Source organism: Physella acuta, unplaced genomic scaffold, assembly GCF_028476545.2.
Source record: "Physella acuta isolate Inbredline_101_S28 unplaced genomic scaffold, ASM2847654v3 ptg001602l, whole genome shotgun sequence".
Classification (NCBI taxonomy): domain Eukaryota; kingdom Metazoa; phylum Mollusca; class Gastropoda; family Physidae; genus Physella; species Physella acuta.
In genome coordinates, this window is record NW_026733116.1 from 27,082 (window position 1) to 53,450 (window position 26,369).

At 38.6% G+C, this 26,369-nt stretch overlaps 1 protein-coding gene across 1 annotated transcript in view; it reads right to left on the reverse strand.

The window, feature by feature from the left end:
- Positions 1–2,306: 2,306 nt before the first annotated feature.
- Positions 2,307–26,369, reverse strand: part of LOC131929273 (ETV5-related protein Ets96B) — a 55,289-nt gene continuing 31,226 nt past the window's right edge. Inside the window, exons 4-10 of the mRNA XM_059285347.1 lie at positions 11,016–11,159; positions 6,823–6,906; positions 5,787–5,906; positions 5,287–5,448; positions 4,414–4,473; positions 4,103–4,295; positions 2,307–3,896 (exon numbers count right to left, since the gene is read on the reverse strand). Coding sequence (XP_059141330.1) covers positions 3,788–3,896; positions 4,103–4,295; positions 4,414–4,473; positions 5,287–5,448; positions 5,787–5,906; positions 6,823–6,906; positions 11,016–11,159 — 872 coding nt within the window. The 3' untranslated portion in view covers positions 2,307–3,787. The remainder of the gene's footprint in view (positions 3,897–4,102; positions 4,296–4,413; positions 4,474–5,286; positions 5,449–5,786; positions 5,907–6,822; positions 6,907–11,015; positions 11,160–26,369) is intronic.

A 26,369-nucleotide genomic window follows, 5' to 3' on the forward strand; every position in this document is an offset into this window, starting at 1 on the left:
TTTTTGTGTTTCAATTATTAAAAAGTATGTCAAGTAGTTACCGTGACACTACTGTAATTAGAAGTGTATGGATTCAAAAGAAGACAGTTCATCTTCCTTTAAAAATATCCTGAAGTTTCAGTAAAGAATAAAAGACATATAACAAATATACAAATAAGACAAGGCATTTGTTATTTTTGACATTATAATCATGTTTATTATTCAATAAACAAACACAACATTTTTTTGTTTTTTTTTCATGTTAAAAGTAACCTTTTCATAATATTCAACACCATATTATGATAATGATGTGAAAAATTGTCAATGAAAGACTTAAAATGATAGCAATTCATATTTGATACAGAAAGTCAAAGGGGAAATAACTTATTACTATTTTAACCTGAACAGTTTTACACCATTTCTAGGAAACAGTCTAGGAATGCAAACTTGGCACAATTTATTTAATGGGATAAATGAAACTGATTTAAAAAAAAAAAAGAAACAATAAACCTACACAAAAAATGTACTTGTTTATTAACTACTTTTATTTTTTAGGAATGGAAAGTTCTCTGTGGAAATTGAGTCAACAAACTCGGAGTCAAGCAGATGTGTTTAACATACACAATATCATCTCTAGTGTTGAAAAACATTTTCATTACATTTTACACAATTTCAGTTGACTAAAACTAAAACAAACCATACTGAAAATTACCTTATGATTTGTTTTGAAAACAAAACTTAAATTGAAAGTTCAAATGTTTTCCTTTTGACTTTGTTAAGGCACATGCACTTGTTAAAATATCAATGCTACAGTAAACTAAAGCAAACACTTCTTTGGAAGCAACACTGACCCCTATTATCAACCATAAATTTACAATGTTTACAAAACCTTTATTTAAAAAAAAATAAAAACTTACTTCACATAAACACACACATACACCTTGAACCATATCTCAACAAAAAAAAAAATGTACTCCACATTAAGGTTTTAACATTTCACCTGTAGTGAGAAGTTTTATGACTGGTATATTATGTACAGGTTTATTATACAAGAAAAGATTTAATCTAAAAATAGAACGTTCATATCCAACCTAGTGTCAGTGTGAAACTGAGGAAAGCTGAAAGTTGGTTCTAAATATTGCAGCAGGACAAATGAGCACAGAATAAATGCTATGACAAAAAGGAGAATTAACCAAAAAATTATATGAATTTATTATTCGTGAAAGAGAAAATGAAAAAAAAAAACGAGTAACGTGGAGACTGATTAAAATCATTTTATCAATGCTTTGAAGCAGATCTTAAAAAGGGGTAAAACTTAGAATTGTATGAACAACTTAAGTTCTAGATTCTAAATTTTTTTCTCTTAAATTGTGTTTCAGCAATGCTATGCTTCTTAACGAAGAAAAAAGTAAATAATTACTTGGTAACTAAAAAAGATCTGATATAACATCTAAAATAAGAACTAACGTCAGTAAAAGAATTGCTATCAATATTTAAAGAAATATTGTCATATAATTTGGTTTATAAAATACACAATATGATGTCAGTGAAATAAATATTTTACTTTATATTTGAATAAGGCAGCTGTCAAAAGAAAACTAAAAAGCATTTCCCAACATATAGAAACTTAAACCGATACATCAAAATTTTTCTTTCAGTAAGAAATTAATGGACAGAGGCACTTAGACCAGCAGAGTATCAGCATTATATTATAGGTCAAGGCCGCGCAGTCTTGTAATACAGCTGTATTGTGTAAGGTTAAGTAATTATGATGGTAGATAAACTATTGATTTAAAATACATTTAATAGTAGTAATTTAGTTGTATACTAGCATTTGGCTGAGTGAATTATTTAAGCATTCTGTTAATATTTGATATAGATTTTATCTCGCTCATGAAAGTTAGTGTAGAAAACATTTTAAATATTTTTACAGTTTATTTAACAATTGAAGGCAAATGGATAAAAATGTAAATTTACAAAATATATTTCTTCACTCCAACCAAACATCAAGACAGGATTCAATAAAGTAATACTATTCATATATATATATTAAAAAAAAACTATTGCCACAGACAGCACATCGGAAGCTTAAAGGTCAGACTGCAAACATGACTACCCAGAGTTTGATATGTACAAGTTACACTGTTTATGGAATGGTGGCTGGCAATGCATCAATGTTGAGAGAATGAGAAGTGTATGAATACAACAATGGCTGTACAAACAAATAGACCTAAACAATGGAATTCTCATAAGTTCAAATTAGCTTCTCTTTAACACAACTTTTGGCACAGACTCGCACACATTTAGTTCAAATTACATTTTTAAAAAAATGAAGTAACTGAAAAATAACAAGTTACACATGAGCAATGTTACACTGTCATGCCTGGCTTATTTATATATTCACAATGGCTGATAGTTTTGAAGAATCAGTTATGCTTGAGTAAGCCATTCCATGCATCACACCCCCCAGTCAAACTTTCTACAACTTTTACAACAAATGGCTGCCTTCTGAAACTGGTACACTACAAGTCCAGGCAATATCAATGTTAACATGAACATCCTTAGCTACCCCTGAAATAATATGGACAATACACTTCCAGGTCACAACCAGTGACCTTACAAATTTAATAAAAAAAAAACAACAACCAGAAGTTAGGAATTAAAATTCTGATAAAAAAAATAAGCAGGCCATTGCAAACTGTTAAAAATTATTCACATAATATGTGGTTTTTAAGTTCTATTTACTAAACTGATTCCTATTTGGTTTATAAAAAAAATGCAAGCAGTATATAGTGTACATAATATGCAAGAACAACACTTAGTTACAAATGTTTCTAAGCTTTTAGTTAATTTAAGCATATTTAATGTGTAAATAGTCAATAGACTTCAGATAGCTGTCCACTAATTTATATTTTAGTTATTCAAACAATTAAGATATGTTCATGTTAAAAGAAATAAAATATTCAAGTTTGTTAGTAAATCTAGTTTCTATTTCCTAGACATGATATATTGTTAAATCAAATAAATTATGGCAAATGTATGCTAAAAGCTAATGTACACTTGATATACTAAAAACAAAACTGTTTAAATATACTATTCTAATATCTATTACACTCCAAACACACTTGAAATAATATCACATGTAATTTTTCTTAATTCCACCTTTAAAACAATCATACAAGTTAGATCATCAATTAAAACAAAAATTTATAAAGAAACAAAAAAAATTCCATAAATTAAAATGAACGCATGTATCTTTTAAATGCACCAAACTATCAGACTAATGCTACATGCTCTGCCACTTGAATCAACATCAACACATGTAACATTATGCAAATGTTTCATTAAAATTCAATGAGTGGGCGAAAAATTATGAATAACCTGGGTCAACAACTTTATAAAATAAGTTTAGTTATCTATGGAAATAAGCTAAAAAACACAGCAGACGGGGATTAAAAAACAAGGCTGGCTTTTTTATATTTTAACTGCAGGTCAATGAGAATGACACGGTGAGTTAAGGTGTCAAAATATTCAGATCGTCTGTAAGGTCAGTGACCTAAGAAGTTCCAACACCAGGTTTCCCTGACACGGCTACACACAGACACCACATTTCTCAGCTCCTGACAGAACTTCATTCCTTGTTCACTGTCCATTTCCCAAACAGAAAAAAACTTTTTTTATTTTTGCGCAAGTTAGATCTCTCTTTCCTTAAAAAAAAATGATGATTATGCCCTGTTAAAAAGATCACAGTTTGCTGTCACATAGGAAACAACCCAACCCACCCCACTTGTCCAGTTTTTGACCAAGGCTATACATTTGAGCAGTCGATTTCCACAATGTTTTTGGGCACATCTGCAAACTGATAGACTAATCTTTGACCATCAACTTTGTTTAAAATACCCCTGGCGTAATAATACCTGTGAAAGAGAATAAAAAAAAAAGTTAAAATAGCAAAGTGTAATCTTATTTAATAACCATAGTACTTTTTAAATATCTTCCAAATACAAATATTTTGTGTGGCACATTCTGTAACATTTCATTTCTAAAATAGTATTTTACATTTGGAAAACGTTTATTGAAAAGCATTTTAAAATAATTTCACAAAGAAAAAAACTTCCACTACCTTAAAGCTCTCCCCATTGTTTCGTAATTCATGTCTGGTTTGTTTTTATGCTGACCCCATAACCGAGAGACAGCTTTTGAGTCAACCAGTTTGAAAATCCCCTTTTCCCTGTTGGTCCACTTGATGTAGTTTGGACACGTGTCTTGATTCTGAAGTAGCTGCAGCAAGAATTCCCACAGGTACTGTGCATTACCTAAGCAACAAAAAAAAAAAGGGTTATTTTTTTTTTAAAGAAAAGTATGCAATAAAAAACAGGATTAGAATTAATTTCTATAAAAAAAATTTGAGGAAATTGAAAGTAGAAGACCAACCTTCTCTTTTTCTTTTAGGAGGTGAACTAATGGGGTAGTCTGGATATTTTGGTTTACGACCTGTAAATAAAAAAAAGGAAGTTATGAACAAATTGATCAAATAATTTAAAATGTATAAATAATTAAATATTTCATTTCCCTGGTTACGACACCTAAGGAAACAGCATAAAAAAAACGTATCACATGTACGTCTATTGCCCTCTGTGACCGCCTGCTCCTAGTGCAGCACCAGTGGAACAAGATCACCAGTCAGGGTGTTAGAGCAATCAAGGGAGATTAGCCAGGGGGGGAGGCGTCTCACGATGTGCACAAGAAAACCGGTGTCCTGCACCCTCATCAAGATGCAGACAACTGGTTCAAGTGTGTTAAAACTTGACAACTACAAGTGGCTACAAATGTGTGTCAGGCCACTGCACTCAGGGGCATCCATGTAGGAACACGGACACTCTTGCCATGAGCATGTACCCTTTCTGTCATTTTCATTTTTGCACTCAAGACAGTTGTAGCTATCCATCATAATTTGTTGCTTTCTTCCCCTCCCACAAAAAAAAATACGTTTGTCAAAACTAAAGATAGTGAGGTTTATTACACAATTTATTTTGTTGTATTTCATTTTTTTAATGTCATTAACCTTAAAATTTAATTAATTGAAATATAAAATTATAATGCCACTATACACATTGTTTTGTCTTTAAGTTGTAATTAAAAACATTTTTTGTTGAAAAATTAGTAAATGGCTTTTTTAACAAGTTGGCCATATCAAAAATGATGTTTGAAATGTGTTTGAGATGTGGGCATGTGTGGTGTTTGAGATGTGTTGAGAAATGAAGATAAACCTGTCAGAACAAAGCACCTAATCAACATCAACATTACCTTTCTTTGTTTTTGGTTTGTCTTGAGGGGTGGGAGCTGGGGTTTCACAGACTGAGGACAAGTTTGAGGAGATGCTGCTGATGTTGTTGACACTGTGGTAACTGGAGGGGCTGTGCTGAACTGCTGTCAATGGGGTTAAATTTGAGCTGCTTTCAAAATGGTCTGGTGAGAGGGAAAACAAATTTGATTCAAGTATACAACCAAGGTAACACAACACATGGTTATTGTGTTGGAGAAGATAAACTTTTATTTTATGGTAGAACTACAAATTTTAAATTCAAAGCACTTGTAAGTAAAATAATAGCATTGTAAGTAAAATCCGATGAATATCAAATCTCTCTCTATATTTTTTTTCATAAAGATTAAAAGATAATATATAATTTCTAAGTAGACGTTTCAGAGTTAAATAGATGAGAATTGATTGACTAGTGACACACAGGGTGAGGTCAGTGACAAGTCTAAAACATGTACAGGTAAGTCTGCTAGTCTGGAGCACCTACCTGGCCTCATGGCTATGTGTGTGGCTGTGTTGAAGTGGGCAGGTAGCGGCTGATGTGCAGGGGGTGGTTGATAGTATGGGGAGATGAAGCTACCAGCTGTTGACTTACTCAAACCATTGGCTGAGGAGGAGAAAACAAATTAAATAAAACTACTGCAGAACCTAAAGCATCATAATAGACAAATATACACCATAATTGTCATCTTAAATGATGGGTGTTGTATTATAGGGTAAGTATATTCCAAAATTTAATTTAACTAGAAAGTTTATCGGTCCTTTAATGCACTTAGTTGTTGTGTATGCCAGAAAATACAGGATTAAAAAAAAAAAAAAAAAAAAAAAAAAAAAAAAAAAAAAAAAAAAAAAAAAAAAAACCATAAAAAATAACAACCCAAAACCACTGGAGCTAATCGCACCATTTCAATATATTTTTGTCTCAGCTGGTTTGACTTAAGAGTTGTCTTAAGTATCAGCAAAGGTTTGATGTGTGCATCTGTTACACAAGATGTGTATACTATTTGTTTTTGACCCCCATTAAACCAGAGGACAACTACCAACACAAACCATAGTTTCAACTGTTTGTTAATTCTGTCATCACAGTCCATTTTAAGTATCTATTGTACCTACAGTCAACCAAGCTAATAAAAATTGAAGTATCCACCAGGAAGAGTTGATATTTACTAGACAAATTCTCATGTTTTATCAGTTTATCTGTCAAGTATTTGAAGCCTGATTATCTTTTTACACCTACAGACCAGTCCGGGATATGGTCAGACAAACATGTCGGGGCATGTAGCTTACACTAACCAATCTATTTATAGCAGACCAGTGAATCAGGAAGTATATCACAGCTACACAGAGATAGTAAGAAATGTACCATAATAAAATGTACATTAAATTACACAGACCAAACTTTGCATTACAAGGAGGGCCTATGGTAGTTATCATGGGGAATATGACAGAAGGTCTTCAACAAGAGCAGCTTATCAGTCAGTGATAAATGCTACAGGTTGAACTGTTGAACTTTTGACCGTTACCTTGATGTCTCTGTTTGGGGTCATCTATAGAGCTTGTGTCCAGTTCACTGTCCAGGCCACTGTCTGGGCTTGGTGGGAGAGAGGCTGTGAAGGAAAGAAAAAAAAATTTATGAAGCTTGCAACAAGAAATTATTTTCACTGTATTAAAAAAATAAGTCTGTCCATAAAACAACCACAGACACCATACGATAGTGAGATATGATCTACTGAAACGTGTGTAAGTTCTAACAAAAGCAATAATAACAGCAAACATTTTTTTTTCCATGGAGACAGAGACACAAGTAAACAGGTTTTATTCTGTACCAAATACATTTTAAAGAAAACAGTTTCTTAATGCATAAAGCAGAAGTGCTTGCACTTAAACTGCCATCAGCGTGTCAAAGCTAGTAGGTTTTACTTAACTGAAGCTATAATAAAAGAACATTGAAATATATCAAGATTCCGGGTGAGGGAGGAGAAGAAGAAAAAAAATAAACGACAGTAAAGATAAATGGAACATTAGGTGGGTTGTAACTTGCTGCACATTGGTACACCAAAGTACCTTCATCGTGGATAATGCAAGCTCTTAGTACAACATTCACCAACATAAAGGAGAAAATAACGCGTAAAAACATTTTGTTGTTTAGGGGGGTTGGTGTACACGTGGGTGGGGGGGGGGGGGAGCGGGGAGTGAATCTTGTTTATGATACCTGCTGTCTTCAAGCCATTTACAATCTTCAACCCACCTCGTGCGAGTCAGGGGGAGGGGGGAAATCGTGGGGGTGGTGGCAAGGGGAAGGAAAAAGGAAGAAATTATCGATTTGTTCAGCCGCTTGTCGAAGTCTCCTCTTCCCTCCCAAGTACATTTTTAGACCGCTCGTGTTTTGTTGTCAAGGGGAAGCAACAAGAATGCCACGGATAGTTTCCCCTTGAGCCCTACATCGTTAATAACCAAAGTGGAAGTAGAGAGTATTGATCCAAGGAGAGGCGGATTAAAGATGTGTGCTATCTATAAAAAAATACTTCCTCGGGCATAAGACAAACCAGATTTTTGTTTGTTTTAATGTTGTGGGAGAAGGGAGGGGGGGGGTAGATAACAGAGAAACGGTCTTTAGCAGACTTGTGATACTAGCAATCAGTGAGCACTACTAGGTATACACGAACTTACTACACCGACCTATATTAATCACGTGCACAAACGATGACAACCCACGTATGATATGCAATAGTACGAAACGTAAGACGTTTCATCGATCTAGGGACGTACTTAAGTATTTTCGGCTCAGTTCAAAGAGGCTACAGTAAATCGATGTGACCCAAACGGCCACGTCAGAACCACACCGGGACTACTTCTACTTTGTGTTCTAAACCAAATACATCAGCTTTTTAAAAAACACTTCGCACTTTATCATTGCATATAAAAAAATAACTAAAAAAATCATATTTCAATTACATTAAATATGCATAACAGGCTGTAGATGACGCGGATTAAGTAACAGCAAAACGGCCTAGGTTAAAACTGTGGCTGCCGATGTTAAAAACTGTGGCCAGATCTTATTTTAGCTCACACGCCATACCACCCCCCCCCCCTCCACCCCAATTTAAACTGCATTAAGTTTCTTCCAATAAACGAGAGCTGACTGAGTGTTTTGTTGGCAAGGAAATTTTAACTAATTAATTACATTGTCTGGTTGGGTGGGTGGGTGAGAGGGGGGGGGGAGGTTAAAAATAAAACCGTTTTTCTTTATGTACGTAAATGTTCTTTAGAGAAACTCTTGATTAAAATGAATTATACAAAACAAATGTTCTAATAACTTTGCATTATTTTTTTATTATACTAAACAAAACAAAACTAAATTTTAAAAATTAAATAAAAAAGCCCGAAATTTATACTGCACTTTTAAAAGTGAAGTGTATTTTGACAATCCTTCGACTCAACTTCTAAGCCCTAAAAGTGTATCGCTAAGTCCCACCAATTTTGTCAATGGCAAGCGAAAATGCGCATGCGTGAAAAGAGTGAGATACGAATATCGAACACACCTCAACAACGACAGACCACATGAGTGTTGTACCACGTGACTACATGGTGTGTGTGTGTGTTTAAGATGCGATCAGAGGATAATATCTAGTTAAGCTTACATTTAACATCAAATTTAATGCAACATTAACTCGGCCATTTCATGCCGCAAAGCATCCCTTTAAAAAAAACCTACAACAAAGGACGCCATTTGAGTCTATTTGAGTCACGTGATTGCTTGGCTCAAGATAATTTGACTTCAGATTTATTCGGGGAATAAAACTCAACAGACTCTTACAGACGATATCAAAACCAATTTTATTTCTTGTTGAAATGAAAACGATCACGTTCTATTAAAAAAAAACAAACTAAAATGGCTTAAGTGAAATGGGGGAGAAAAAAAAATAGGTTATATGGAGTGAAAGGAGGGGAGGGTAGGTGAAGTTGATGAGAAACGTGGAGGCAGACAAGAGAAATCTTTATTGCACAAGACAATAACCTTAAGACGACGACACGCGTAGATATGACAGCAGTTAAAGCGGCCACAGGAAGGAAGCTTTTATCGATTTTTCGTTCTTGTTTCTGGAAATAATTCCCCCCTCCCTATCTTCTTCCTATTGTTTGTTTCCTCGCTAATTTTCTATCCAGATTTTTAAATCTTCAAGAGAAGAAAAAAATTGGATGAACTACTTGTCTACGATCCACCGTGACGTCCAGACCTGTCTTAAAGCCAGGCTCAAGAGCTGTATCGTGAGTCTTACACAACCCGCCACCCCTCAAATCGGCACAATCGACTCGACCAAATACCAGTATAAACATGTTAATTAACTCCCTTAAGAACGGAGAAAAGAGAGGGAGAGGGGGGTGGTAGGGTTGACAGACAGACGAGAGGCTGGCGAGTCGTTGAGTCGAATATCGTGGTTGTTGACCTACAGCAGACTAACCTTTTCCATCGGATGCTACAATTATGGCTGTCTGTCTGGAAGAAATGCTTTTAAGCCTCCAAGACTGACATATAGGAAACGCGAGTCGCCGAAACAATGAAGCGGCCCAGCCTGCATTAGGCCGAGAACACTGACGCAATTTGTAAGTTTCTATGCGACTAAACAACAGACACGATATTTTTGGTTTCCCGAGGGAATTTTTTTTTTCCTTCTGCCTTTTAAAACGGGAATTTATTTGGTTTGAAAAAAAAAATGGTTTAATGAAGGGAAAATAGTCCAGACATGTATTAGTGTAAAAAAAGCACGAGACAGACATTTAACATGAAGCGTTATAATGACATTATGTGTACTCACACACATATATGTTTAGAGTTGATAATTTGTATTTAAAAACCAAATAGTGAGAAGATTTAACAGTGTATGGGACAGAATATCTTAGGTGCACAAAAGTAAATACACACCCACACACAGTGACAAGTGCATAGAACCCAATTGAAACGCTGGTTGTTGGTGCTTTAGTTAGACATGTGTAGTGTCACCATGTAGAGCAGAGAAGCTGTTCCATACATAGAGTTGGGTGGAGACTGTGTTGTAATATAGTGAGAATACAGGTGCTGACAGGGTAGGGAGGCTGTACCCATAGTGTAGGGAGGATGTACCCACAGTGTAGGGAAGCTGTACTCACAGTCTAGGGAAGCTGTACCCACAGTCTAGGGGGCTGTACCCACAGTGTAGGGAAGCTGTACCCACAGTGTAGGGAGGCTGTACCCACAGTGTAGGGAGGTTGTACCCACAGTGTAGGGAGGTTGTACCCACAGTGGAGTGAGGCTGTACCCAGTGTAGGGAGGCTGTACCCAGTGTAGGGAGGATGTACCCACAGTGTAGGGAGACTGTACCCACAGTGTAGGGAGACTGTACCCATAGTGTAGGGAGGCTGTACCCAGTGTAGGGAGGTTGTACCCAGTGTACTAATGATGACTGTTCCCACAGTGTACTAAGGATGACTGTACCCACAGTGGAGTAAGGCTGTACCCAGTGTAATTAGGCTGTAACTACATAAGAGGGAGGCTGTACTCAGTGGATTGAGGATGTACCCATAATGTAGGGAAGCTGTACCCAGTGTAGGGAGGCTGTACCCAGTGGAGTGCTGATGTACCCACAGTGCATAATCAGCTCGTACCGACAGTGTACAGAGACTGCTAGCACGGACCGGACCGTAGCCCGGCCGTCCCTACAGTGAAAGACAAACCTACCATGGTGGTTGTGGTGCTGCTCATGCAGGATGCCCTGTAAGAACGTCTTGGCCTCCGTCCCCGTGCTGGGCGAGTCCATGCTGAGCAGGGCCTCGGCTGCCATCTCTCTGCCTCGGCCATCTTGGGACTGCTCGCATGCATCTACTGCAAACAGAAACAAAAAAACATACACTTTAAACAACGCCTACTTATACACGCTGGTTAAATCGTCACCGTCTCAGGAATCTGCCAGCTGGAACATACATTTAAAATGACCGTACAACATCTTTATTGATCATGTCTGAATTAAACACAAAGTACATCATTAAAAAAACCACACCATCTTTCATCATATTTCTGACCCCCCTTGTTACAACATGTCAGGTTGATGATAACAAATTTGTTTTCCACGCCAGGATTTATAAGACTGCCGAAATAAAATAAAAATGTCGTACGTGCACTTTTAAAAAAGTGTTACAATGGAAAAAGGAGCCCCCCTCCCCATCTGGGTTAAAAATAGCGATCGATATCCCCCCCCCCCCTCCCTTATTTCCTCCCCTTGTCTTATTTAGCAGAGCCTTCACGTCAGAGCTAAATATGGAAGTCTTCGGATTGTCGCGGCGTGCTGGTGAAATAAACCAGCCACGGTGTCACAGCAAATATGACCACCAGCGCGGGAGAGCGCCGACCGAAATAACGCCCCTAAGAGCTAACACTTTTTTTTTTAGCTTCTCAACCAGAGGGCGCTAGGAGGGTGTTGCGAAGAGGAGAAAAAAAATTGGTGATGAGTCGAAATGTGTAGATCAGCCACTGAGTTGTGTGTTAAGATGTGGAGCTAGTGTGGGAAATCCACATCTAGAACCCCCCCCCCCCCCGCCTTCTTTCCCTATACTTGAGCCAATATTTACCTAGCAAGGGGGAGGGGGTGCAAACAGTAAACCGTCCTATACCACTTGGACAAACTGTCCTTACATGGCTGAGTAAATAAACGTGTGCAGTTGCGTGAAAAAAAAGGGATGTGTATGATGGGGGGGGGGGGGGGGGGGGGGTGGGGTTCGTTTCAGGCAGATGATATAAAACAATGCATTTATCTAATATATGTATTGTTTGAATGTTAAGTGCAAAACCAACATGTTGGGTACTATTTTTTTGGTCGTTGCCTCTTTTTGTTCTTAATAGACTTAGGCTTTAAAACAAGCAAACAATAGGTTGAGAAAAAAATATATTTCTATGTGTGTTTGTACATAGTGTTCTTTGAAACCTGTTACATCTTGTTTTAAAAAATTAACCCCCCCCCCCCCCCAAAAAAAAAAAAACAAATTAAAAAAAAAAAGCAAAAAAAAAAAAACCCGAAGGTCTAGTTAAAAAAACCACAAGATGCGCCACGCATGTAAATGAATGTAGCGTGCAAGCACGACACAATGAATGTGACAGCTATGTGCGACACTAGATCACCCATGACAAAGACATTAATGGGATGAATACTTCCACGTGGAAGTTTTAAAAAAAAAATATTGCAGCCTGTTGCGGCGGAATTTGAAATAAACAGCTTGGCGGATGAGGGGATGCGGAGTGGAGGAACTATTTTTAAACTTCCTGAGGAAATATATTTTTGATGAGCCCCATAAAGCATCTCAACGCGCACTGTTGCTGTAATTAAGGGCCCTATATATATATATATATATATATATATATATATATATATATATATATATATATATATATATATATATATATATATATATCAGTGGCCCACCAACGTGATCTTGAGTTAAGCCCAAAATGTTGTACAGTGCAACTGTTGCTGTAATATACATCAGTGGCCCACCAACGTGACCTTGTGTTTTGCCCAAAATGTTGCACAGTGCAACTGTTGCTCACAACATCGAAAGGTGACGGCTGGATGGACGTGATAGGACGTAGTGGGGACGGGATCGATGGGTTGGTGGCGAAAGGCGATCTTTCAGCTCCAACTTTTCTCTCCCCCCCCCCCCCATCCCCACAAAGAAACCACACACCACAATTTTCTCCTATGCAAAAAAAAAACTTCCCTCACTCAACCATGTCATGTGAAATCAAGATGCATGTGTCTACATTCTACTCACAGTAGCGCTTCATTAAGCCCTTCTTGAAGGTCCCTTTCTGCCTGGCCGATGGGCTGGTGGAGTCAGTGAACAGATTAGCGTCACTGACGTCGTTATTGGGACCACCGCTGGACACGCTTACATTGTCCGCCACGGGCGAGAGCTGGGGGTGGTGTCGGAACCCCGTGGGGGTCGGGGGGACCAGGCAGTGCTTGTCATCGTCGTAGCCGAGGCTCGTGCTCCTGGCTGCTCTCGCGTGCATGTCCCGCTGGCACTCGGTGAACTCGTCCACGGGCTCGTCCTTGACACCCACGGGGATGGAGCGAGAATATTGGCCATGTTCAAGGAAGCGATCATTCGGTGAGTGCAGCATCAAAGGACGGGGCGCCCTCCCTGGGTCGCCCCGGGACCTAACCCCGAACTCGCCGCTGGATAACAATTGTCTTTCTAACAAACTAGACTTGGGGGCGGAGTCTTGGTTCGTGTAAGAACCGGAAGTGTCGTAAGACGGAAAGCTAACTCTGGAATGCGGGTCTTGTGAATGGCGACAAGTCTCTTCATCAACACTCATCCGACAAAATGGCCTTCCTTTTAAGCGATCTTCTTCCGCTAGTATGTGACCAGTACCGGGTCTATTTTTCTTGACGGAAAGATCCAAAACAGGAAAACAAGTCGAAGCGGCGGGGTACTGCCAGACTCCGTTACTAAAAGATTCACCGGGGAATGAAACAGAACTGCTGCTGGGCACTTCTTGGGGCATGGAGGCATACGCCGGCGTAGACAGGCACGGGAATTTAATGGCACTTTGGCAATGAAACGTTGGTGTCAGCGGCATCAACGGCAAGGCATGGCTCCGATCCGGCGAGGAGCGGATCTGCGGAAAAACGGTGAGCAAGGAAGGTGGTGGAATCGGTGAGCTTTGACCGGGAATGTGGGGGTAGCCCTCCTGGAACCTGAGGAGGGGCGGCACGGGGAGGTAGCCAGAACAGACCGTCGAATGGGCGCTCATGGTGCTCTATCACAGTCAACACATCACAGAGGATCTCTCCAAGACATATCACAGTTCATTGAGCCGAGGGGGGGTCAACACGGGCATGTAGCTTCGGCACTTGGGAACACCAGATATCACATAACGGTTGAGCAAACAACATTTAACATTGTTTTTTTTAATCACGTGATATTACTTTATATTAACTTCCTGTAGCATTGATATAATGTTCATACAGGAAAAAAAAATAATTCCATCAACTAAAAAATGTTTTGAAAAAGTCAATTAAAAATAAATCCTTTGAAGAATGATTATAGTTCAAGTACGCCACTACTGTTATTGTGTGGGCGGGCCAAAATGGCAGTCACATTATGAATTTAGTTCCAGAAATAATCAAACGCCTAGTGTGAACATTTCCTAAAGAATCAACAGCTTTATCAGTCCTTTCCATTTTTGTCTACAATTCTATAATAAACAAAAAATATGAACTTAAGTTCTAATTTGATATAGGATGTAGCTATTTTGAAAATCACTCACAATTATCCAAGAAAACGAATTAGGATACGCGCGGAAAACACACAAACTACCCCGACCTTTAGGATATACTTGAAGTACACACAACAGGATATAAGACGAATAAGGTTAAGATGAGACCCCCACACAAGACTCCACGCCGCCGCTCCACACAAGTCGAGGGGGAGACGACGACAATTAAACTTCTCTGTGAACCAAGACAGACACCAACTTTAGGCTTGCAGACAAAAAACCGCAAGACGCCAGCCCTCGTGAAAGTAGAAATTCATCTGACCAAGATGATGACTAATGGTAAACCAAGAAAAAGAAATATCATTTCCTCCTTGTCATATCAATTCTCCCATCCTTGTTGGTAAATTTGGTATTTCTTTAAAAAAAAAATGCGCCTTTTTTTTTGCCAGCTAATACAATTTTTTTTTGCGTTCGAATTTAGTAAATAAAAGACCGGAAACCAACAAACTAGGAACTGAAGAGTTAACAAAAGCTAATCTAAAAATACACCAGCCGAGTATGGGGTGTGTGGGGGCACTTGGAGAAGGATGGTTTACTTACTCCTGATCAAAAATGGCGAAACTATCATGTGACCGCGAAACTTTGGGCCAAACCTTGGAAAACACATCCAAATGATTACACTTCCTCCTTCGTCCTTTATTACAATACACAAGCCCCGGCTACCACTCAACAACCCGCCTCTTAAACCACGAAAAAAAGCACCGTTAAAACGCTATAACAAAGTGGGGATTAAGGTTTATAAAACTGGGAGTCAGGACTTGCCTGAAATGTTAGAAATAAAAACGTCTAATATTGATCGCCGTAGAGTAAACATACACTACTCTAATCAGTGAGAGGATATGTATTGAATGACATATAAACCAACACAAAAACAAATCCCCGCCCACCTTCACCCTATCCTACTTCAGATCTACGCACACACGTACAACGCTGACTAGCCCAGCAAGTACACCAGGCATGACTGAAGTAGCAAACAACACAATAGAATAGCTGTTTTTTTCAATTGTTAATGACATTTATTTACGTACGCAACACTTCATACGTATTTCCGAACAGGACGAGACGGAAATAAAAACTGAACGATCCACTGAGGGTTAACAACAGAGCGATGAATCTCTGAGTGCATGTGAGTTTACTTAACGCTGGGTGTGTGTGTGTGTATGTGTGAGGGGAGGGTAGAGTAGGCCGAGATTGTCACTTTTTAAAACATGTCGGATTCCTGACTCCATAACACTTTTGAATATTTATAAAAAAAAATTTAAAAAATCAATAAATGGAAATCAGGCGGTTAGAAAACGTTTGATTCCAGGCGGCAGACTAGCACTGACACGACAAAGTTCAATGACTGCCATGTCACATGACCAACAGTAACCCATTTATGTGGGTACACAACCGCTCTTGAAAAAAAAACACTTATCGGTACGCTCTTCAGCATATCTACTGACACTGGTCTAAATATAACCTATTCATGTACTGATACATGCTTCATAGTTAAGCCAAAAAAATATATATGGACTGGTGGTAGCCAGGAAGTAAAATATAACTACCAATAGAAACTGGTTTGTCATCAACAGCTTATCAGCCACCTCTAGATCTGGCGGTGTACGACAAGATTGACACCACCATAAAATATCCCACACAACAAACACTTTCCGGTGGTGTTAATTAAATGTTAGGCTAGCAATAGAGGCTTTGATGCTCTAGCAATACAAATCAAGCTGATCCAATGAGCTGATAAAATGAGCTACTCTTTAGCTATACAACTCAAGCTGATCCAATGAGCTCAGCTTTAGCTAAAAAAAAACTCAAGCTAATCCAATGAGCTAAGCTTTAGTTATACAAATCAAGCTGATCCAATGAGCTAAGCTTTAGTTATACAACTCAAGCTGATCCAATGAGCTAAGTCAAATAACAGAAATAGCGGGGGTGGGTAACAGCCGCTTTACAAACTGGAAACAAGAAGATTTCAAGTGTGCCGAGTTAGATTCAAGTGTGACACTTCTTCAGCTGTTTCAACCTTCTGAGGGTTTAAAAAAAAAAAAAGTTGAGCGAACGAGGGTATTTATAGACATGACGATCATGTTGCCAAATAATAGGCTGGAAAAAAAGGATTAAACAAGTTCTACCGAAAGCTAAAACCACCAACAATTAAATGAATCTAGAAATTCCTGTTTGGTCAGAATTAAACTTAATTAAGCCAATGGTAGCTAGAGAAGAATACACAAGGCAGGTAACGCCCAAATAGCTATATGAGCCATAAGGCAGGTAATGCCCAGGTAGCTATAGAGCCATAAGGCAGGTAATGCCCAGGTAGCTATGAGCCATAAGGCAGGTAATGCCCAGGTAGCTATGAGCCATAAGGCAGGCAATGCCCAGGTAGCTATATGAGCCATAAGGCAGGTAATGCCCAGGTAGCTATATGAGCCATAAGGCAGGTAATGCCCAGGTAACTATGAGCCATAAGGCAGGTAATGCCCAGGTAGCTATATGAGCCATAAGGCAGGTAATGCCCAGGTAGCTATATGAGCCATAAGGCAGGTAATGCCCAGCTAGCTAGAAAAGCCATGAGACAAGTAATACCCAGGTATCTAGAAAAGCCATAAGGCAAGTCATGTCAGGTAGCCAAAGACAGGTAGCCAGAGCAGAAGCCACGCGAGTGTAGCAAACAACAACAGGAAGTGACCCCGGTAGGTAAGGTAGGCGGATGGGCTCTACTTCCCAGAAACATTCGGCAAGATCGTCATTGTCCCAGTAAACACGAGATGAATCCCACCATATCCTTTACTAAAGGTCACCAGCATCAGGTCCTTACATTAGCTAAACAAAGGTGGTGCAAGTACTTATTTAACTCGCGATATCTAAGTCAATAAACAGCCATTTTGTTTCTTCTATTTTTAAATCATTTACGTAGCGTAGAAAGCGAGCTGTTTTATTTTTTTTTTCTCTTTCATTTCTACACAGGAAAGAAGATGGCTCGCAAATAATCTAACATTAGGTTTCTATGTAACTGCAGAGGAAGTTAAAAATGGCCTTAAGCTTGCACAATAAAACATTTCCAAGGCAAAAGAATAAATAAAAAATAAAATGACACAGCAAAGCTGAATTAATTTACACGATTACAATTTAGACAACTCATTTTTTTAGCCCACACCTCCAAAAAAAAAAACAAAAAAAATCGCCAACTGCACTTTTTACAGTATACAATACACGCACAGCTGGCTACACAATTAGGAGAAAAAAAAACCTGCAACATTTTTGATTATGTCAATGAAGTACTTGCATTCGCACCTGTTGGAAATTATTTAATCGCTCGGCCAACTCCTACACATTTCCCCGGGGCTGGTTCAACAAGCGTATGTTGCAGTCAAAATAAAATGGATTCAGTGCAGAATAGTCACAGCAAGACACTGACTTCATTAGAATCATAAACGTGTTACCAAATTTACATAAAATTAATCATGTTACCAAATTTACATAAATTTGACCATGTTACCAAACCTACATAAAACTGACCATGTTACCAAACCTACATAAAACTGACTATGTTACCTAACCTAAAACTGACCATGCTACCAAACCTCCTTGAAACTAAAACCATGCGACAAACGAACTTTAACTTGAGGACATATAATTAACCCTACATAAAATTGACCATGTTACCAAATCCACATAAAACTGATCATACCAAACATCTTTGAGGCTAAAACCATTCTACCAAACGTCCTTTAACTTGTGACCATATTATTAAACCGACTAAAAATGGACTAACCCTCCCGGCATATTTACCCACCACCACCACACACGACAGCCCACCCAGCAGCTCGTGTAGTCCTCGACCAGACACGGACCCCTGGTGTGGTGGTCAGGTGACCAAGTCATACAAGTTACAAGCTTGTTATCTTTCACCGCGACTGTAATTAGTGCTTTCCAGTATCCGTTTCCGCTTTACACCCCCTCCCCCTTTCTACTATCTACAGACCCCTTACTTTCACTTGGTATAGACCCCTGTCATTAAACCTCCCCGTGTTCGTGTTAAAGACCCCTCTATATAAATGACGTAGACCCCCACTCAAACCGATTAAAGACCCCCACCGTCATGTCCAGGGTAAAGACCCCCCCACCCCCATCCCTAATGCACAGATTGCAGACTCATCCATCTAGCGAGGTTTCACCTACTACCTGCGCAGGTTACAACACCTACCTTCAGGATGCGAACAGAGTGGAAATAGGAAATGAAATTAATAAACACTGTCAGCCGACCACAACCAACCACTCCTACGAAGGCCATCTATCCCCCTCTCTCTTTCCCCCCTCCTCATTAAAAATTTTTTTTAGACCATGGTTCAGCAACTTTATTGCAGCAGCTAAATCCCGCGATGACAACGCAAGGCGTACAACCGAGAGTTGACACGGCCATACTTCACTTTCAGATGCACTTCCCACCCCTAATCCTAACAACTTTATTAATTCTCCCCCCCCCCCCCCCCGCCCAACCTTCCCAAAAGCACGGATGTGCACGGAGGTGTTGTGAGATTATGAAACAACACTGTAAATAAATAAGCCCCTGACATTAGGCAAGCTAAACGAGTCTGCAAATAGCTTGCCCGGTAGGACATCGGTGTCAACGCCTTCACACTAAATATGTCCCCCCAAACTTGACTATAGCAGGTCATGTTTTTTTTTTAACTTGCATACCCTAAAGGTGAATTTTTTAAAATTTCATAAGTCGGTTACTGTATATACAAGGATTAAATGAATAGACCAAATACCCATAAACTTTGGGTTTTGTCGCTTTTACTTTTTACATAATATAAGCCGAACAACCGATGTACATCTGTATTTCTTTAATATATTTTTTTATACCAATCAACCCTTGCCGATTATTTAAGTTTATTTCGGTTATCCTAATGAGAATTTAAAAAAAAATAAAACATAAAAAGCCTAAAAATGAAATAAATAAATAAACATGCTTACAAAAAAGTAATTTTCTTTCAAGGTACTACTAACTAATACTTTTAAGTTGAGCATTTCAGGCACACCTACTAGTTATTTCAAGCCAAACAAATGTTCTTATCACCAAGTAGTGCTAGTTTTTAATCTGAATGCAAACAACTTTTTTTTTTAGTTAATACAGCGTATTTCATGTATTCGCCTACTTTTCTTGGCCAAAATTCAATTTTTTCATCTTTCTGAAAGAGCCGCAGTCTTTAATTTCGTGTTTTAGAGACTGTCTGATCTAAGCGCGATGTGCCCTACTTTAAATTTGAGAAGTAAGTTGAATTTATTGAAAATAAACATCAACGATTGATGTAGGTCAAATGCGAGAAGTTAATGTACGACTTTCATTTGTTATTTTTAACGTTTCTTTTAAGAAGAAAAAAAAAAACCGCCATTGATTTTTCTTGACAAAGATGACCTAAATATGTTTGCGCATGTGCATACAGATCAATCAAATGTACATTTCCCCTCGAGGCAAACTATGCTATTTTTTTTTTTACGGCGTCTGTAAAACAAAAATTCTAATATCGACTGCGGCTAGCAGTGTGTGAGAAATAATTATAGGATACATAAACGGTGGGTTCATTGACCGAGAACAATTGGGGATTAAAAAAAAAGAAGAGCTGGAATTAAGTTATGCTGTATAGAATAATAAAGACCAATGACGCGACATGCCCAAAATCTGACCTTGTTGGTACACGACTAGCCCCGCCCACATCCGGTTTCTACATAAGAAAAAAAAAGCCACAGAAATAATTTTTAATATTTAAAAAAGTCAAGTATTTTCCTATTGAATAAAAAAAATATATTAAGAAAAAAAATTATATTAAGAAAAAAAAATATAATTTCGTTCCGATTACGTTTCACGAAACAAAATGAATAAAGCGTCTGTGGGTGATGTGACCTCACACGCTCCCTACGGCAATGGAAACTATGAATTCCCTACACCAAACTCGGGAAAACATTTGTATTGATTTACATACATGCCCCGCACAGAAAATTTTTAAACAAATACCAGAGGCGCAGTCCACCATACAAAAGCGGCTATTTATACGCTACAACAGAGGCTATTTATACGCTAACAGAAACTAGGAATAAGACGAGGAAAAAACCCCACAGACACATTGAATAACAGTTGTATGGAGGAGAGGGGGCAGAGCTGGCAAATCACCAAAGTAAAAAAAAAATATGTAAGAGCCTTCAACACTTCAAGACACCAGGAAGGATATTGTAATAGAAGGAAAAAAAAACGTCTTGTGCACATTGGGGTTGTTTGAATGAAGCCGATGCATATTCTTAGTGATATAAGAAAAAAAACTTATGTATAGATCTAGCAACATCAATTGTGTATATATCTCGGTATTACCATGCAAGTCTATACAAGAATCAAACGTTAAGATTTAAAAAAAAAAATAGCTCGGCTAATCAAAACAAGAAAAAAAAAACAAAAAACAAATTATTGTCAGTTCTCCTTATGTCAAAATAAATGTCACAATACCTGAAAGCACCTTTGTATATCTAGAGTACAATTAGACTTTAGGACTAACCGACACAGGAGTACAAAGGTAAACTATCATAAACCTAGCAAAACAAAACTAAAAATAAACACTGAAGGCAAAGTAATAAATAAATAAAAACTGGCGTCGAGCCACTCTCACTCGAATATCTTTTTTTGAAATCGGATTCAACACATGTCTATTTTATGACTTGAACGGTCCAACTCGCTTTTTAAAAAACACAACAGCAGAAACATTCATTGAAGAAAACCAACTAGAATATCCAAGTTGCTAACACGACCTCTCGCAAGTAAATTTTAATCTAGTTTTTTTATATTACATAATAGATCTAGAACAGTAAACACGGGGGAACCGAGACCTGTCAATCATCCGATTGTTTTGGAATCAAAACTCACGAACGGAAAACACACAGAACAACGGTTCGGAAATACTTCCTGTAATCCTCGACTACGACGAATGAAGAAAAAATAAACGTAAAAAAATAAAAAAATAAACCAACGCAAACGATTGTGTGTATATCTAGTTGCCTGTGCTGGGATGTTATCTAACCGCATTGTCAAACGAGTAGAAGGCGATGTTCACACATCGTGACGACACAGGCTTGGCGCACGGCCCCTCACTAACTGGCTGACGAGACACGGCCCGCTGGGAGGAAGTTTATTCCGCCAGAGAGGAAGTGCTCCGAGGTCGGCCCTGCTCCAGGTCAATACAGCACTTCCCAGAGAGAGAGAGAGAGAGCGGACGGGTAGGGTGGTAATGATAAAAGCCCTCGCTTTCCTGTGCGCCGCTTGCGACATACGCAGGTTGGGCTGCAGCGGTGTCGTGTTGAGGGGTGGGGCTGTTCTCGGGAGCTGCGACATACTAAAACAGTCACAGGAAGCCTACATACAGTATGTCACTTTAAAAAGAAAAAACCTATATCAAGGCAATGGCGGTAACCGAATTAAAAGTTTAAAACTACATATATAAATATATATTGTATTTCTTTATTTACTTTTCGATAACTGTTAAGCTAAAACGATTGCCGAATGCAGCCAATGCAGCCTACATAAATGAGTCAATATTCATAAAACTGTTGAATGTTGTAGTTTTTTCTGCGTCGACAAACTTAAAATCATAATAAGCTTATCTAAGGAAATCCCAAGGAAAAAAAATCTTTTTTTTTTTTGCAGCTCAAGATTGCTTGAATATAATTTAAATATAAAAACCTCAACGGCCAACAGTGTATTCAAATACAATATCCCCAATAGAAAACTAATGCCACAGAACAAGATTATCTTTCTGAATGCATAAAAAAAAAATTCTGCTTTCAATCGAGTTACTTCACCACTTCCTCCCCCTGCCCTGAAGTATTTCCCCTTGCCAAAACTCAGCCAACTGCAACCAGGAAATGGCAACAAACAAAACAAGCTGGGCTGACCTAACGCTGGAGTAAGTAGTGTGCGCCCCGTCGATCCACTAATCTAGCACTGATCGTCTGCACGACACTCAATGGGGGGGGGGGGGGGGGGGGGCAGGCCTACTTGACTGCACACGGCCACGTGTTTAAATAACTCATAAAAGGTTTAATAACCCCTGCGTTCAACATACGCAGAACAAGTCATCCAGCGTAATAAACCATACCAACTGTTTCAACCCAGCTTTCAATTTCAAGAAGCCCACATACATTTTTTAAACTCAGTCGCCTACATTAATGCAGGGGCATGCTCAAACATGCCGGGACGGACGCGGAAAGCTGTTTATCAGTTCGTCAACGGTCACAGGGGGGAGGGGAGGACAGTGGTTGCAACAGGTTGGACGTGGAAGTAATCATAAAACGGTAGGTCGCCCCGGCAAGACGTGAGAGGCAACTACCGGTCTATTGACCTACTTTACCGTCGCCGACATCAATAGATTGGACTAAAACGATCCAAAGTACAGCAATCAATGACTGACATAAGGGAGACCGCTCTGCTTATTTTAAACAGCGAGCTTTGAAGTAACTGTTACGTAATGCGTTTTTTTTTTAAATAAAGGACATTAACCTTTTAATGAAATGACCATATCTAAACTGGATAAAACATTTTATAATTAGGAAAGTTGTTAAAATTTCGAGTAACCCTGTAGTAGGCCTACTGGTGTTAGAAATTCGGGTTAAGTTTTACCGTAACTCATCTAAACAGAAATCCACAAGTACGATAAAGAGGACGACTACGGTAGAAATAAAAAATCGATATCGAGAAAATCGGTCAGATGCATGCTTGTTTCAGCAGAGGTGAAGAGCCGAGGTATACGGCAAAGTAATACTAAGTTCTCTGCGGAAGTCAGAACTGCGATAGTAAAATTTAAAAAATTAAAACAGCGTGACCTTCAACCCCTTCCGCTACCTGTCAGGCTAATGGCGTTTGAATACAACAACAAAATAGTGCGACACGTTTTACGACCGGAGGCAACACAACGTTTCAAATAAAAACGTGTCTTTAAATTTTGTTAGGCTACAAAACTAAGCGTCTAACTGCGCACCCCCTCCCCCCCCCCCCCTCTCTTCCCCCATCCAGCCCTCATTGTAATTCTATAGCGCAGTGGTTCCCAACCTTTTTCGAGTGGCGACCCCCTTTTATAGAAATTAAGTGACCCGCGACCCCCATAGAATTAAAAAGCCGAAATTTGTATGGAAATAATAAGCACTAAAATAAGATTTTCTAGTAGACTTTCAATATGAACTACTCTTGATAACTGTTTTAATACCATGAGTAAAATTGCATACTATTAACTAACATTCGCGGTTAATTTTTTTAAAAGTATTTTTTTGTTAACGCCAACCTATGTCATTATCATTATCTTAATTTTGTTTTTAATTGAAAAATAGTGTTCAAAATAAAATTATATTCTCGAAAAGTCAATCAATTTTACGTTTGGATATAAACGGTTAATACTACACCAAAATTGTGTCTGAAGTTTTTCATCTTACGCGGAATCATTCTACAAATCAAAGAATTCATCTTGTAATTCACTGGAATGCTGACAACATCAAGGGAAGAAGAGAATGGATAATGCGTCAATACAGATTCTTTTTTTTTCAGCTCAGAGAAATAGCGCTGCAGTTCGTTTTCAATAGATTCAAGATGCCTTGAAATTTCTTCTTTCAAAATTTTAATTATCTCACAATTAGATTCATCTACCACACTGCAGAGTTTCTCAAATTAACAATATTTCCAAGATTTATTTTCTTCGCCGATTTTGCAGCTTTGATAAAAATGCCCCGAGATTATCATGGAAAGTGATAATATTCGTTCATTTTCCCTGAAGCTTCAGGTTATGCTTATGTTGATGTACAAACACATCTGCTAGGTATGATACTCTCTCCAACCACTCTATGTCGTTTTAAGTATACCAAAAGGTCTTGTTTCCTTTGCATTTCCAAGAACAATTTGATTTCAGATTTCAATTAAAAACCACGATTTACAACAATTCGTTTGACAGCCAGCGTACTGTAGTGTAGAAGAGCAGAACCTCGTGATCTTTATTCAGGTCTTTGCTCAGTTCTTTGAAGGCTCCAGATTTTATATAATTTACGACTTATACTAGCAATGGACTCTTAACGGCGATTGGTATGAGGGCAGTGGTTAGGGAGCTAAATCTTTTCTGCTTTCTGAAAGCCCGATTTTGACCTAACCATAGATGGTGCACCATCCGTACAAACCCTCACAGCCGTTTTAACCCATTTTAATAATCCAATTTTTAAAAAAACGTTTTTATTTTCTCCATGCTATCTTCACAAAAGAGCAACTCTTCTTTGCTATCATCTGAATAAATATAGACAAAGACCAGCAACTGCGAACACGAACTCGCGTCTGTTGATTTATCAACTTGAAAAGCAAACAATGGTGAAAGCTTGATTTCAATAAAAATGTGTTATTTAACATCTACGGACATGGTAGAATTAACTTCACCATCTTCAACATGCAGCGTTTGATGAGATGTTCTCCTATTGTTTTTTTTTTTTTTGCTTGGCATTTTCTGTCGCGACTTCATGTGATGTTTGCACTAATGCTGTGTTTCCTTGGTGAAAACTTCCTGTTCGATCAAGTCTCTGGCGTTTGCAACTAGCTTCTTACCGACGAAAGAACTCCATATCTTTTTTGGTGTGTTTCGAATGACTCATGTCAAATGACGTTTTAGTTTTGAAGATTTCATAAACTCGTGACTGAGAACAACTTTGTACAGTACGCTTTGCTTCTTCCAGTGATGTTAGTAAAGCCGAATTTCAAAAATTCTTCTAAATATTTATGTTTTGTTTCAAATTACTAAGGTTTAGTATACCAGTTGGCGACCCCCCAGAAAGCCCTTCGCGACCCCCAGGGGGGTCGCGACCCCCAGGTTGGGAACCCGTGCTATAGCGGAAATGTTGACAACTCTGTTGCCTTGTAGCCTACTTCACTAAACCTGTTCTGCAGATAAATTGACGTAGATATGGAGTGGTGACATGTAGGATGGGACGGGAGAGGAGGGGGGTGGGGGTGTAACAAACATGACAGTAAAAAAACAAGCAAGGTAACACTGCTTATATTTGACCAAAAGCGCAATAAACAGGACACGTTGTCGTTTATGATTAGCCATATAATTTTTTTTTAAAAAGGTAAAAAAAAAAAACCAGCTGCACAAATCCGGTTTCGGTCCACTTACTGTGGGGATTTTGGTGCCTACACAACAGTGTTTCACACTCAACTAGTATACCGTAGTTGATTTTATGAGGCACAAGTATATGTAGTTTAAGTGTGCTAAGCGTCTAAAGCATTTTATGTGGGCCAGAAGTATGATCCAAGTCCCGGGAGCCCTGTGGACTTTATGTGGGCCACAAGTCTATATGGGCCACGAGTATTTCATTTTCAACGCCCTAGTTTAATAACACGACACCCTTCCCCATGACCAACTTTTCACCCAAGGAAAAAAATATCGTTCGACGCCCTCGTGTATAAGCATGCATCTGTGCGTTTTTTTTAAAGCGGATAAGGTTGGAGGGGGGGGGGGGGGGGGGGAGAAAATACATTACAACCGAACATTAACCCCCCCCCCCCCCATACACAATAGCGCCTAGCAACTATACAGCGACATAACACGTTTAACCTTAATTAAAGTCATTCTAGGCAGTGTAACAATACTCTCATGGAAGTGCAGTTACGGATTTTTTTTTTAAATGGCAAGACACAAGCACAGTGTGGAACCAACGTGGCCACATGGCCGATGGCCAACCAGCTGTATC